Source organism: Monocercomonoides exilis, assembly GCF_001643675.1.
Source record: "Monocercomonoides exilis strain PA203 chromosome Unknown scaffold45-810774, whole genome shotgun sequence".
Classification (NCBI taxonomy): domain Eukaryota; phylum Preaxostyla; order Oxymonadida; family Polymastigidae; genus Monocercomonoides; species Monocercomonoides exilis.
Window position 1 is genome coordinate 760,068 of NW_027150590.1, and position 15,567 is coordinate 775,634.

At 39.1% G+C, this 15,567-nt stretch overlaps 4 protein-coding genes across 4 annotated transcripts; 1 reads left to right on the plus strand and 3 right to left on the minus strand.

The window, feature by feature from the left end:
• Positions 1-190: 190 nt before the first annotated feature.
• Positions 191-6,365, minus strand: MONOS_8455 (putative Ubiquitin carboxyl-terminal hydrolase 12; the record flags this gene model as incomplete). Its single annotated transcript, XM_067878868.1, has 12 exons — positions 191-782; positions 900-1,097; positions 1,312-4,239; positions 4,409-4,529; positions 4,654-4,769; positions 4,919-5,036; positions 5,209-5,363; positions 5,517-5,666; positions 5,743-5,870; positions 5,975-6,065; positions 6,127-6,193; positions 6,271-6,365. 12 exons carry the CDS (start codon positions 6,363-6,365, stop codon positions 390-392), a joined length of 4,560 nt encoding a protein of 1,519 aa, XP_067721843.1. The 3' UTR covers positions 191-389.
• Positions 6,366-6,579: 214 nt separating this feature from the next.
• MONOS_8456 (putative Calcineurin-like phosphoesterase) lies at positions 6,580-8,829 on the plus strand (the record flags this gene model as incomplete). Its single annotated transcript, XM_067878869.1, has 1 exon — positions 6,580-8,829. One exon carries the CDS (start codon positions 6,580-6,582, stop codon positions 8,323-8,325), a length of 1,746 nt encoding a protein of 581 aa, XP_067721844.1. The 3' UTR covers positions 8,326-8,829.
• A 2,306-nt stretch (positions 8,830-11,135) lies between these two features.
• On the minus strand, positions 11,136-12,788 carry MONOS_8457 (putative talin; the record flags this gene model as incomplete). The annotated part of the gene is made up of 3 exons (XM_067878870.1): positions 11,136-12,181; positions 12,311-12,563; positions 12,623-12,788. 3 exons carry the CDS (start codon positions 12,786-12,788, stop codon positions 11,500-11,502), a joined length of 1,101 nt encoding a protein of 366 aa, XP_067721845.1. The 3' UTR covers positions 11,136-11,499.
• A 292-nt stretch (positions 12,789-13,080) lies between these two features.
• Positions 13,081-15,550, minus strand: MONOS_8458 (putative Vesicular Integral-membrane Protein VIP36; the record flags this gene model as incomplete). Its single annotated transcript, XM_067878871.1, has 4 exons — positions 13,081-14,854; positions 15,029-15,150; positions 15,213-15,240; positions 15,308-15,550. The coding sequence occupies 4 exons, from the start codon at positions 15,548-15,550 to the stop codon at positions 13,199-13,201; spliced, it is 2,049 nt and encodes a 682-aa protein (XP_067721846.1). The 3' UTR covers positions 13,081-13,198.
• Positions 15,551-15,567: the final 17 nt, after the last annotated feature.

Genomic DNA, 15,567 nt, shown 5'->3' on the forward strand with positions numbered 1-15,567 from the left:
TTTCGCTGGTTCTGACTTCCATCATAATTCGTTTTGTAGTTTTTCTTCAAAATGTTCCATGGATTAAGGACTGATAAAAAGTTCACGCTCATGTTCATGAGTTGTTCCAACTCGTCCTGTTCAACTGAATTTTTTCTTAAATCATAAAATGCACAAAAAATTTGAAAAATGAAACAAGAAACTGTTTGAGGTTTATCGTCTTTCAGAACAAACAGATCTGCATCACCTTTATGTTGTGATTCTTTTGCGCTGAGTATCACATTTTCATGCAAATAAAGTAAAAAGGAATGAAAATTCAAATACAACGAAGAAATTCATCCGTAATGAGAATAATAATTTTTCCTTCTCTTCAGCCAACAAAAAAAAAAGTTCTTGCCACAAATCATATTCTAGTTTGAGTCATCATGAATAACAAGGGCTCTTTCCTTTTGCCCAGTCCAATTCATTCCCCCAAAGATAGACATCTCAGAATGGCTTGCATCCTTTCTTTTCATCCTTGCATATTCTTTCTTCAGCTCTGTCTTTGATCCTTTTCCTTTTGCCCTTCCATTTTCTTTTGTCTGTGCCACCTTCACATCAGCCACAGAAACCGACCTTGGCCACTCAATCAGGACTGAGTAAAGCAGCTGCCATATCTCTTCGACATCTGTCTTCAATCTCCACATATGAATACAAGAGTCTGCAAATCTGAGATAGAGCCGATCGGTGCTCACAACGCGAGTGTCGATGCTGAAGCGCAGAACAAACATAATCCGACTGAGCAACTCTGCTTGGCATTCGCCCTGCCACATGTTGCAAAACACAGAAATGAAAAATGGATTGAAAAGGCAAATACGCAGTTATAATCGCATGAATTCAATTAAGCATATAAATAAAATGCCATATTAAAAACACCACACCTTGTAGAACGGAATGAAAAACGAATGATGCGGATGAGAGATGTTTGTCATCCTGTCAGTCAGTTGTTGCTTGTTGGCTGATCCGAACGGCTCGATGAAATGAACAGGAATCATCCTCATCTCATTCGCATTTCGATCCTTTCCCAACGAATTTGTGCATCCAACAGCGTTTGGGCTGCACGGCGAGGAAGGAACAACCTGAAAATGGGTTGTTTATTTTTGGTTGGGCAAAAGTCAAAAACACACAAATCAATAAAATAAATCACAGCATATGCAAAAATTATATATTTGGAAAAAAAATTGAAAAAAAAAGAAAGGAGAAATATCATTCAAGCAAATAGCAAATTTGTTGAATGAAAAGAAATCTTCATTTTCAAAAAAAACTCTCTCGCACTCACAGAAATCAGCACACTTCCATTCGAAACACAGTCAATGGCTCATTCAGCGAAGTGTATCGCTCGTCCATCGGCAGGACAAAAGAAGCGAACGATGTGTTATAAAGCGGATATTTCGCCACTCTGAAATTGACATTGCCGATGTCTTCCTCTTCCCAAACATCCACCAACTCTTCCTCTGACCCTGCGCTTGTACCTTCCGCTTCAGCTTCTTTTGCATCCTTCTCCTCACATTTTTCAGTCATGTCTTCGCGCACCTTCGCTCTCCTTTCCTGCCGCTTCCACACCCTCACTTTCTGGTGGTTGAACGGCGCCTCAGCCAGCGCTGTCCGAGTCGCGCTGATGACATCCGCAACTGTTCCGCCAAACGGCACGCGAATCGCACACTTCTCAATCAGCTGCCCCACTTCGTCAACTGCCCTCACCTCCAAATGATCAGCCTTTTCGTACTCGCTCAGCTGCTCTGGCAAACACAAAAAGTGGATTGGCCGCTGCCTCCACGCAGAGAAGAAGCCCAAGCGAGAAAAGAGCCCCGCTGCTCCGTCCTTCTGCATTTCCACATGTGCCATCTCTGTCACTTTCTCCCCGCTGTCGGCCTTCACCACCCCAAGCTCCTCGTCTTCTTCCTTCCACACTTTGATGTGTGTCTCTGGATGCTTCCTTATCGCCCCTATCAGCTCAACCAGCTCCCTAAACCCTGCCTCGCTGTCGATCCTCACACTGAACGGACGCCGCGTCGCATCCGCTTCGTCTACAAGCTCAATTTCAATCTCTCTATCCTTCCGCCTCTGCCACTCATTTGCCTCGCTTCGCGCATCTGCTTTCTTCTCCTCTTCCGTCGGAGCCATTTGAACAACAATCTCGTCTCCCATCCCCACATTCATATCTTTCAGTCGGATTTCTGCCCCATCGCCTCTTCTCAGCGGAATCACGTTGTTCACTCGCCCTGCAAAGCGGTACAAAATAAGAGATGAATCTGTAATGGCAGGCAACGAAACTGAATCTAACGTTGAAGATTGCTGCTGGGATGGCAAAAGATGAGAAATCTGCTGACATAAGCTCGGCTTTGAATGCGGAAGTGGAGATGCTGAAGAAGAAACACCAGGTGAAGGTGTTCGAACAGATCCTTCATTTTCTTCTTCATTTTCTTTGCTCCTTTCTTCTTCTTCCTCTTCTTCTTTACACCATTTCTGAATCCTTTTCATATGATTTTCAATCAAAATCGCTAATTGCGGCAGAAGCGAAATAAAAGTGCTTTCGCCGTTCTTCGCTTTCACTTTCCCAATCAAACTGATCAAATGAGTCATCTTATCGAAATATCTCACAAACAAATAGATCGCATCTTCTGCAACTGCTTCCTCTTCCATTTTGCCTTCTTCCAAAATTTCCAGCTTCTTTTCCTTCCTCTCTTCATCCTCATCCGCTTTGCCACAACCAATAATTGCCTCGTCCTCTTCCTTTTTCTCATCAGCAATCTCAACATAAAGCCCATTCATCACTCCCCATCCAACAGACCTCAATGGCTTGTTTTCTATTTCAAAGTCATCTTCCTTTTCTTTCTTCTCTTTCTCCTTTTCGCTTCCAATGCTTTCTCTTTTCCTGTCTTCAAACAACAAAACAGGAACCAACACTTTCTCTTCTTTTGATCTCTTCCTCCCCTCTGCCTCTTTCTGATCCACCACGCTTCTGCCTCCTTTGCTTCGTTGCCATCCTGCCGCATTTGCACTCCCCAAAAGCTGCCTCTCTTTTTCTCTCATGTTTCTCAGCTGTGCAGCTTTCCATCGCTCCACCAGCCGCCACACACGCACACGCTGGCTACGAATGCCGAGTGCTTCGCAGATCGATCTCCTCAGCCTTCCAAACGTCCCAAAACGAGGCACAACGATAGTGCATGCACAGTGCGTAGACTCAAACACCTCATCTGTGCCAGTCCTTCCGTAATTTGCACTCTTTTCGTTCTTCTCTTTCTTCCCCTTCTTCTGCTCTTCTTTCTCCCTCGCTGCTTTATCTTTCGCTCGCAATCCCAGCGCAGATGTGTTGGCAGAGCGTATCCCCAAAATCGACTCCTCTGTGAAAAGCCTAAACGAAAGCGACATTCTCTGCGACTCAGCCTTTATGCCCTCTCTGATGGGCTTTGGTATGTCCTCTCTGCCGATGTCGCACAGCAGCGCTGCTTTCCAACTCTTCTTGATGTACACCAGCATGTACGCACTCGCCATCTGCTGCACTTTCATCTCCCGCCCAAAAAAGTCCCTCACAACCTGCGTTCCTCCCCCAAAGTTGCCTTCAACCGCTTGCTTAGCGCTCGCTACGCTGACAGACGTGTCGTTGAACAGGAACCACTTCCCGTCGCACTTCGGCTGGATGTACACATAATAATGTCCTGCCCCTGCCACACCCGCATGCACAAGCACCGAGTGCAGCACATATTCCGTGTCTTCCTCTGCCTCTCTCCCAAACATTCCTCCGTTCAGCCCCGACGCTTCCTGTGAAGACGCCGGCTGAGACCGGACTGCTGGCTTCATTCCTGTTTTGCGCTCAAATGCCAAAGAAAAGCGTTTCACATATTCAGACGAAAGAGGTGGATCAGGAACTTCCTCTTTCTCTCTTTCTTCTTCCTCCTCCTCCTCCTCTTCTTCTTCTTCCCCTTCCTTTGACTCTTTCCTCCTTCTCTTCTTCTCTTCTCTTTCTTTTCTCTTCTTTTCTCTCTCTCTTTCTTTCTTCTCCTTCTCGTTTTTCCTCTTCTCTTCCATCGCCTCCTCTTCATGCTTCTGCAGCAGCTCCTTCTCCTTCCCCGAAAGATGTGCAACATAAGGACTCATATCCAGCTCCACAGGAAATCCAAACTTTGAGTAGACTTTGCTCGTGCGCATTGTGAAATAATTCAGCTCAAATCTGTTCAGCTGGATCGTCAGAATTGGCGGCAAATGCAGATATTTCAGCCCCTGCATCCATTTGGTGCGCATGGAATCACAAAAGGATATACAAAAATATAAATAAATGAAAGAAAGCCATGAAAAAGAATGGAGTGTTGACATTGAGCAAATGAATCAAATTAGATGAAGAAAAAAGGAAAATGTCGTTTATTATTTCTATTCACAAAATACGCCACACCTTTTTCGCTCTTTGAAATCCGTGTTCTCCTGCTTTGTACTTGTTGTCTCCATCCAAAATTTCATCTGCGACATTCGCTGCTAAGCTTTGCTCAAGCGAACTCTTTCCTTTCACAGCAACACTTTTATTTTGAGCAAACGATGAATAACAACAGAAAGAAAGAAAGAAAGAAAGAAAAAAAAAGAAAATGTCATAATAAAAACATCATCTGGCATAATAATAAACAACAATAAATTCAATCCAACTTGATTTCAGTGAACGTCTCCAGCGACGGTGACACGTAATCGATGTCGGTGCATCTGACAGAAGAATACGCTGTTCCTTGAAACAAATGCTCAATAAACCCACGAATAGGCGTGTGCTGTGTTTGGGCAGCAGAACATTGTTTTTGAGTCGTGCAAAACAAATCACATGAATTTACGTGGAATGAAATAAAAGATAGAAATAATAATAATAATAATAATAATAAAACATAGTACGAACAATAATCTTCTCAAATAAAAACCAAACTTTAGTTTTTTCTTTCAGTTTGTCTCTCAAAATCAGGTTTAGCTCAGTCACATCGTGTTGTTGGAACGTTTCCTCTGAATCCCACCCAAACGAAGCTGTCAGCTCTTTTGTCCCAACGCTAACACACCACACACCACGATTCAAACAATATATATATATCACATCCAAAAACGAATAAGAAGACAGAATTAGTAATCATTCATTATTTTGCAATCCAAACCCAAATCAAATGCCAAAAATTCAATACCATTTTCGAATGAACAAAAAAATGCCAACAAAAAGGAGCAGACCTCGAAGGCGAAAATTGGAGATTATAAAAGAGCCTTTGCAGCGCCTCAGCCAATTTTGGCCTTTTCTTTCGTTGAACTTCACAAGAAGAAGAGCAAACTGAAGGCGAATCAGCTTCGTTTTCATTTTCCACATCTCGTTGCATTTGGTAAACACACTTCGCAATTACCGTAAAAATAAATAGAAAGAATAAGATATTAGGGGGGAAAAATATCAAAGTTTCAAAAATAATTTTGTTTTTTGATGATTTTTTTTACAAATATCACCAAAAATTCAATAAAAGCACAAGTTTCTTTCAAAATGTGCATACCCATCTGAACAATGGAATGTGATAAAGCGTTTGAAGCAGCGAATTCATGTAGCATGTTGTTCCTTGGTTGAACAGCCCAACCATTCCCAGTTCCTTTCGGCTGCAGGTCTCGCTTGGAAATGGATTCTTTTCCGGCCTGCCTTCAAAAGGCTGAAAAAGCAAAGTCGAACGCAAAAAACATTTGAGCACATGTTAATGAATCTCTTTCAACACATCAAACGCAAACTGTAAGGTGAACGCTCAAAACAAGGCATCCATTAACAATAAATCCCTCATCAATCGTCAATCGTCTCCTTGGAATAAACTTCCAAAACCCTTGATCTCTTTCCCCTGCCGTAAATCTGTGATGGCCCCCTTTTAACGTCAATTCCAAATCAATAAATTAAATAAATAAATAAATAAAGAATGAAATTCATAAAAAAAAACACAATCAAAAGCAGAAGAAAAGGCAAAAATACATTCGGTGACAGAACGTCTCCTATCTCTGTTATGCAAAGTTACAGCAAATGACAGGTCATCTGTCGGTATTGCATCAGCATCGTCGAAGCTCTTAAATACATTTGTTAATGTTGCAATTTTCTTTAAAAGAAAAATAAATCATTGAAAAGACCTGGCAATCGATGAAAAATGCTTGGTAAAAATAGGAATTTATGTCCCCTCTCCTTGAAACAATTCTCCTGCGAAAAGAAAAAAATGCAAAACAATCGGAATAATTTTGTGATAGAGGCAACTTCAATTAAACAGTAATGCACACCACTTGTAGTCAAACGCTTCTACAGTTTCTGAGTAAACTGCCTGAGCAGGATTCCACGGAATATGAAACGTGTGCTCAAACAAAATATCATCCATTAATTCTGCGTAAAAAGTGTTGGGACAAATAAATGTTTATGATTCTGTTCTTCATAATTAACATATAATTTTTTCCCCCGCAATATCTGCTCAAACATTTTATTCTTCAAACTCTCTCCAATCTGTCCCATTCATTATCATTTCATATTTTTTTCATCAAGTTTTTGCGCTTGAGCAGAGTGCAAAAGCATAAAAACAAACTTTGCTGAATGAAATGAGCAGCATTGAAATGACTGTGCGCAATTTGCGAAGAATGAGGAAAGATGAGGCTTATCGTATTTTGAAGGAAACTGATTTGTTTGATTCTTCAGTTCCTTTTGTTGTGTGTGACCACTCGAAGCCAAAGGCGAGTTCGCATTTTGTTCGGTACGTTTGCATTTCGGATACGCACGGGCTGCACGAGGCACTTGAGAAGCCACTTCCTTATGGAGATGTGTTGATTCATGCAGGAGACGCGACGCATCTTGGGAAGCCAAAGGAGTTTTCAAGCTTCGTGCGGTGGTGGAGGTCACAGCCGCATCCTGTGAAGATTTTTGTTGGGGGGAATCATGACTTGCCCCTTGATCCGCTGTTTTACGCCCAAGAATATCAGAGGTTTGGCCATAAAACCAGGCTTTCTTATGAGCATGTAAAAGACTTCCTAAATTCTGGAAGCAATTACTTGGACGGAGACTGCATCACGGTCTATGGCCAAAGGATTTGTGGGCTTCTTTATCCCGAGCGTTCATCTGTTTGCCTTGGGAGATTGAGGCCGGAGTGGCGAAGGATCTGCTATAAGAGAATTGCATTTGAACAGCAGCTGGACGTGTTAGTTACGCACGCTCCTCCGTTTTCGAGGTGTGACTGCGATCCTGTGGAGCACGGCGGGTCGTTTACGCTTTTGGAGGCAGTGAAAAAGTACAGACCTCGAGTGCATGTGTTTGGCCACTGCCACGAAGGGCACGGCTGCTCGTACGATGGGCATACGCTTTATGTGAACTGCTCGATTGTGGATGATAAGTACAAAGCGGTGTTTAAACCGATTGTGTTTGACTTGCCAAAGGAGGATTGCGGGATGAAGAACGAGGAGTGGAAAGAAATTGAGATTGCGACAATTGATGAAGATGAAGCCAAAATGGCGAGAGACGGAAAGGAAAATTGCGAAAGTCCATCGGTTGGTGAAGCACACACGCTGCACGGCACCTCTAAAGAGTTTGAAAAGAGTTTCGAGAAAGAGGAGAGCAAAGCCAAAGCCATGAAAGAAGGCCAAAATGATGGTCGCACGCAGAAAAGGAGGATACAATGGCTAAGTGTGTGCAAATGTGATGGGAATGCAGCGAGGAGGAAAGAGATAGGAGAGAAAGCAGAAGAAGCTGCAGCCTCATTTCGGAAGAGAGAAATGGCAAAAAGAGAAGAGCAGCTGAGGGTTGCGGGGAAATCGTGTTTTACGGTTGTTTCAGTGACAACAGCGAGAAGAAAGGAAATTAGCAAATGTGTTTCCTTGTTAGGCAGCAATTCGACAGAAGTTGTGAATCGCCTGTTTTATTCTGAGATGGTTGCGCTGAAAAATGTTCCTTCGACTTTTCTCCAGATGGCATTAGCACCATCGTTTCAGTTGCCATCTCTTCAAGTTGCTGAATCGTCTGATTCAGTTGCGTCTGCATCTTCTGCTTCTTCATATAAATCTTCATGCCCAGTTTTAACTTCAGCATCAATATTGAGTTCTTCCTCTTCCCCTTCTTCTTCTTCTTCTTCAACTTCTTGTTCGGTTCCTGTGACTCAGAAATTTTCAAATTCAATGCAGAGGGAAGAGCAAATGAGCAGAAAGGCTATTGAGATTGGTACACGACCACCTTTGCCTCTAGTGAATTCATCACCAAGAAATGCATTTTTGCCTTTTTCAAACATTACGACTTCTGCTCGTTGCATTGCAAACGAAACGGATAATAGCAAGAAACTTCAGTCAACGCCCCATCAATGAACAGCAAGAACTCAATGAACTGTCATTCCATTTTTTATTTGAACGAATGAATTTTCTGTTTATGTTTAATTCGCATGATTTGTTGATAATGAAGTTCCATTATGAGTGTTAAAGAAGAGAACACTTACAATTTCAAATCTTTGATGTTTGATTGTGAATTTTCGATGGTTTTTATTTCAGTTTGAATTTTGATTAGGAACAAGTTGTTGTTGTTACGTTGAATTGAAAAACAAAATAATTTGGGGGGAAATTAAATTTTTTTAAAAACAACTTCAAAAAAAAAGGAAACAATTCTGAATCATCTCCAAAGCCACTGTCTTTTTTCCTCAATTAAGAGAAGTCATCATTCGTTTCCTCCAAAAGGAAAATATACTTTTGCAGTACATCAATTCATATCTGAATGTGATTTGTTATTTTTATAAAAGTCGCGAATGTTTAATTATCAGGTGAGATTAAAATCTCATTTTCTGATCAACGTTTTGTTCACATCACCAAACTTTTCAAATAAGGAATCCACAACTTGGTAATACTGTTATACACATTCTTGTGCAGATTCGTGAGTGCGAACAGAAATTCGATCAAGATATAAAGTGTTAAATCAATCATTAGAATTTAGCGTTTGCGACTTTTCAAAAAGAATATCACAAATGGAATATTTCTTTGTCGAGAAGTTATTAATACAGTTGTCAAAAACTTTCTAGCTCTTTTAATATTCAGTGTCTGATAACCATTCATTGTGAAATTGAATGTTATTAAAATTATCACTTTTCGAGCTTTTTTTTTTTTTTTTTTTTTTTTTTTTTTTGTGTGTGTGTGTGTGTGTGTGTGTGTGGGTGGGTGGGTGGGTGGGTGTGTGAAAATATTGACTTTCAAGCTTTTTTTGCACAAAGCATGAAAAAATCGATTCACTCATAACTTTATCAATCATTCTCAGATTTCGAAATTAATTTCATTTTCATATCAGAAAACAGGTGTCGTTGAAATAAAAACATATAGTTTTCCAACATTTCGCGAATGTCAAAAAATGGACCAATTTATATTGTGTTTTTTGATCTCAAAAAGTCAATGAAAAGGGCATAATTTTGTAATGAAAATGCCTGAAATCAAATATTTTGTCCCATATAGGTAATTTGTTGAACTGAAACTTCTTATTGAAAAAAATGCAATTCCAAAAATAATTGCTTATTTCAATACTTATATATTTCTAAAAAATTTTTTTCTATTGAAAAGTTCTAATTGTTTCATTTTCAAATTATGAAAAAATTTCATATTTCGATCATATTTTTGTTCCCTCTCACAAAATTTCGCTGTCATGAAAACAAAATATAGAAAATGTTTTTATTTAAATTCTAGAAAAGTTTCGTGAGTGGGAACAGAAATTTGATCGAAATATGAAAAATTTTCATTATTTTATAATTATACAAAAAGAACTTTTCAAAAAAATTTGGACATCTGCATAAGTAAAATACATTAAAATACACTTTTCCTGTAATTTTTCGTTGGCCACGAGCTTGTATTAAGCCGTAGCCAGCTCCACAAAAAAAAGGGTGGGGATAAAATAGAAATCAGAGTAAAAGTGTTCCCCTACTCGTGAAATAGAAAGAGAAGAATATTTGGCGAATGCTCTATCGAATACACATCCAATAAAAAGTTTTCTTCCAAAAATTATTTAGGTTCATAATTTTATTAGTACCCCGTTTTTTATTAGATCCTAAATTATTTTTCTCATATTGCTTTATATAGAAGCTTATACGCAATGAGAATAATTTTAAAATAAATAATATATTATCATAAGGTTGTATACCAAATATTTTTGAAAATCATTTCTTTTAAAAAAAGATCTGAATTTTTTAAGTTTTATTTTTTGATCAATGTTTTGCTCGTGTTTCCACGAGTTTCTGAAACCAAGCATTTTCCTTGTTAGCATTGTTTTTAAACTTTTCTTTTTAACATTTTTGGTTATTTTATAACATGAAAAACTCTTTTTTTTCACTAGTTTTCACACCTCACCTTTTTTTCGTAAAACTGAAATATTAACAAAGAGAATATTATTTACACCTTTTTCTTATGTTCAAATAATGCATTATTTAGTATAATATCATATATTTAAACTATAATATATAAATATTTGAGAATGACGAGTTTAACACGAAAAACAAAATATCATCTTTTTCATTTAGTGTGCCAAATGTTTTTTGTAAAATATTTTTATTTCATCACATATTTGTAACAAACAATAATGCATTATTTGAACATAAGAAAAAGGTGTAAATAATATTCTCTTTGTTAATATTTCAGTTTTACGAAAAAAAGGTGAGGTGTGAAAACTAGTGAAAAAAAAGAGTTTTTCATGTTATAAAATAACCAAAAATGTTAAAAAGAAAAGTTTAAAAACAATGCTAACAAGGAAAATGCTTGGTTTCAGAAACTCGTGGAAACACGAGCAAAACATTGATCAAAAAATAAAACTTAAAAAATTCAGATCTTTTTTTAAAAGAAATGATTTTCAAAAATATTTGGTATACAACCTTATGATAATATATTATTTATTTTAAAATTATTCTCATTGCGTATAAGCTTCTATATAAAGCAATATGAGAAAAATAATTTAGGATCTAATAAAAAACGGGGTACTAATAAAATTATGACCCTATTGACAAATACTCATCATGATAAATTTTGAATAATAAGTTCAACAATTTTGAATTATAAAAGAGGCAGTCGAATATCTTGCAAATTGGAATCTTTTATTAAGCATTGAAAAAAAGAACACGATGAAATTTCTAAAGAAAGTATTGTTTCGAAAAGGATTAATGATGTTATTCATATTTATTTCTTCTTTTCCATCTGGATGAAATTTGAATGGAAAGTGGTGATATTGACAAAATACACTTTCATTCTTTTCGCAAAAGAAAGAAAAAACATGATATGAGGTAAAAATGAATCAATATTTATCTCATACTAAGCAAAACAAAATTTGAAACTTCAATTTGAGTAATGAAATATCAATCTCACAAATGTAAAAAAAATTAGCTTTGATATGTTTTCAATATTTCACTTTATTTTTTTTAAACAATATTCAAAGAAAAAAAATGTTAAACACCTGGTATTGCCTTTCTTTTCTCTTTTGTTCTCTTTCTCTTCCACAACATCATTTATTTCAATAATTCACTTTTACGCGTCTTTCTTTAAGTCGGCACTTCCTTCAACATCGTCCGTCTTCTCCATGCTTGATCCGCTTCCGTCAGCTCTTTCCGCACTAGACGACGCCTGCTCTTCTCCGGCCCTCTGGTCGCCTTCGCCTTCGCCTTCGCTTCCTGGACTTCCGCCTGCGTCCGCCCCACCTGACCGGATAATCATCTGAACGTAGCTTTGGCACACTTCTGGAATTTCCGCTGCCAGAGACGTGTCAAACGTGAAGCGCACGCCTTCTTCGCTGTCCGAAGGAATCGTATACAGAAACGTGTGCGTCGGCTGATGCATCGCCCAACCTAGAATCTGCTGAAATGAGTTCGTCCGTGTCAAAGTCAACGGAATAATTCCATTTTTCTCGGGCCCTTTGTCCTTTCGCAGCGTGTGGATGCCCACTTTGTTCACTCCCAACAGCACAGGAATCTGCTCTCTGACGATCTTGTCAATCACCACCAGCTCCAGCGCATCATAGAAAGTGCTTCCAAATATCTCCCCTTGCCACTCGCGAAGTCGCGCAAGATAGCGCAGCTTCCCTTCCAACTCTGTTGCAATCGGATCAAACGCCACACGCTGATATTCATCCAGAAGTGCTTTCTCCCACACAGCAGGCTTTCGGTACTTCAATAATGGAGCAGGTATAAATTTGTTTAGAAGATTACTTGAACTAATTGAAAAAATTTTTTATTTGAAAGAAAAATAAATAAATAAATAAATTGTAAAAAATAAAATTAAAATTTAATTAAAAATAAATATGTCATTCAAATATGCTACTACAAATAAATAAATAACACACGTCAGAAATCCAGCTTTATGCTTTGAAGGATCTGGATTTCCAAATGTGACACGTAAATCAATAGCTGCAAGCTCTAAAAATTGCCGCTCAGTTATTGGATATCGCCCACGCAACACATCTTCACGAATTTGAATATATTCCATATGCACAACTGTTGGATCAACATTTTCTTCAAAGAAAAACCGTTTTTTGAACAAAAATCTTGAAGGAGTTATCAATCTTGGACAAAGTTCATCGGGTTTCAGATATTTATCTGCCACATGAAAAAAATATCGATATGCTAAGTCAAACACTACATGTGTTTTAACAAACCAACTTGATTGCCATCGATGATTGTTGATTCATATAATGCAAATGACTCAACATCCACAGTAATTTGCATTTTTTGAGCAATTTTTTGCACAAGTTCTCCAACAGTGGTTTCATCAGAAATGACGAATTTTTTGGTCGATGAATCTTCAAAATGAACGTCGATCATTAGAAAGATAAATTCTTGAAATATTTGTGAGAAAAAAGAAACAATAAAACATAAGCAAAACATTTTTATGGATAATTATAAAAGAAATTATTATTTATCATAAATATTGTTAGCAAACTTTTAATAACAAGAATAAAATGATAACAAAGATATTATCACAACCTGTTTTGGGTTGTTGTGATCATTTTAACCGAATCTGTAATCATTGCGATAAATGTTTCACATAAATAAATCTTGATGCGATTCATTTTTTTTGTCATTATGTTTTGAGCCAATTATCATGTGATATTCGAAAAAAATTAAAAAAAAAAGGTTTAAAAAATATTTCAACGCATTTCAAAAACTACAAATAAACTTGTTAAAGATAAATTTTTTTCAATAGACTTAAGTCTCATCCACGAGGATTATATTCACCACAATTTCCTATTTGTCACTTCTTCTTTTTTCCTCTTATATCCAAGCACCGCTGCAACCGTCACAGCCTGCGCCACCACAAACAGCGAGATAAGCGTTCCGCTCTTTGCCCCCGCCATCTCCCTCGCAATCTGCCCTTCCTTGTTCTGTATCTCCCTCCGCACGCCTTCAAACTCCTCTCTCATCAGCCTCGCCTTCTTCTGCAGCACCCCTTTGATCGCCTGCACGCCTTTCCCGAGCTCCTCGTCAACCACTTTGTCCATCTGATCCACATTCTCCATCATCCCTTTCACCATCTTCTCATTCTCTGCTTTCATCAGCGAACCAACTTTCTCCTCAATCAGCTTCGCCACATCCTCCACCCCCTTTTTCGTCATCCGCGCCTCCTCTTTCTTCCTCTCCTCTTCTTTCTCCGCCTCCGCTGCTTTCTTCCACGCTTCTTCCGCTTTCTCCACCGCCTTCTTCACCACCTCCCCCTTCGCTGCCTCTTCTCTCGCTGCGTCTGCTATTGCGTGTGACAGCCTTTCCCTCATCCCTCCTTCTGCTGCTGCCAGCTGGCTCCGCACTTCCTTTCCCAGCTGCTCCACGTCCTGCTTCGTGACGTACTGCGACGAAAGCGCTGAGGATGTGCCTTGCGCTGCCTGAGAGAAGAGAAGAGAAGAAGAAGAAAGTTTGGCCTCGAGTGACTGCAGGCGCTGGTCGACTTGCTGGAGGAGCTGCTGGAGGGAGGAGAGGGTGAGAGGAGGGGAGGAGGAAGAGGAAGAGGAAGAGGAAGAGGAGGAGGAGGAGGAAGATGTTGATGTTGACGATGAAGATGATTGAGGAGTGTGAGGATTCTGATGATGTGATTGATCAGATGATGAAGGTTGTGAAGATGGATTAGAAGAAGAAGATGGATTAGAAAAAGAAGAAGGAGAGGTTTGCATTTGCTGTTGATAAGAAGGAGAAGAAGAAGAAGGATTTTGTGAGCTGCCAGCTACTGCTGCTGGCTGCGGATTATTTGAATTGCCCTCTTCGTTCATGTCATTCAGTCCAGGCGACGATGTCGTCACTTCTCTTCTCTGATACCCTTCTGCTCTGTCTGACTCTGGCTGTTGCTGCTGCTGTTGTGGTTGAGGCTGGTTTGCTTGACTTGGCTGATTTTGAGTGTTTTGAGTGTTTTGAGTGTTTTGAGTATTTTGCTCGCTTTTCTGGCTGGCGCCCTGATTTCCAGCACTTGCATTGATGCCCTTGTATTGCTGGGCATACTTCTCCACCCCAATGGGAAACGCGTGGATCTGATCAGAAATCTCCACGTCTTTCAAGTCGTGGCAATCGAAATTCTTGCCAGTCGAGGCCGAAAAGCCGAAGAAATAGCCCGCCGGCAAATGCACGTCCTTCACAAGCAGAACAGTGTGCAGCTTCGCATCTGTGCTGCCGACCTTCACCACACTCGACTGCGGCTCTCGCACCTCGTCGATGGGGTGGCTTTTGCCTCGGATCGGAGACGTCGTCTGCACCCACAGCACGTCTTGCGAGTACGTCACGCGGATGTGCACGGGCACGTCAGTCTCAACAGACGACACACGGAAGCTGCTCTGGCACCCGCCGATCTGCTGGGTGCTGCCATCTGTGGCGTGATCAAAATGCATCGTGCCGTCATTCACGATGGCCTTGAAGGATTAAAAAAAAAAAAAAAATAACAGGATTAATTTAATTGCAGATGCATATTAAAAAGCACTGAATAATTAAAACAAATAGAGGCTCAATACCGAAATTGAAGGATTATTTCTAAAATATTTATTTTGAAAAATTTTTTAATTAAAAAAATAAAAATACAAGATTACCAACCTTTTATGCGCACTATCATATGTATTTAATATTAAAGCTAATCCTTCCCATTGATCTTTACTTCCATATACGTTTCCCTCTATTCGAGGTTCTTTTGCATACCACATCACCAAACCTTCTGCTCGCAATTAAAAAAATATATATATAATATAAAAAAACATAGGAAAGATGTATGCAAACCTGCTCCTATTCGTTCAGAGCTCCCGATCTTGCGAAAATAATTGGAAAATTAAAAATGAAAATCATAATTTGAAGAAATTTTTTGTTTAGCAAACAGCAGCTTGAAAATTGACTTCCCATGTTGATGCTTCATTGGGGTATTTTGCCCACAAATGTCCTTTTTGTCCTTCCTTGTGTGAAGTCAGCTTTATTGCATTTTCAGTAACAACAGTAGACCCCAATGAATCCCATCCATCTAATCCATCATAATGTCCTGCAAGGAAAGGACGTTTTAGCATAAGAAACGGCATGCATTGAGAAAACAAGAATAACGAAAAAAATGAAACGACATTCAGCATCTTTCAAACAAAAACTG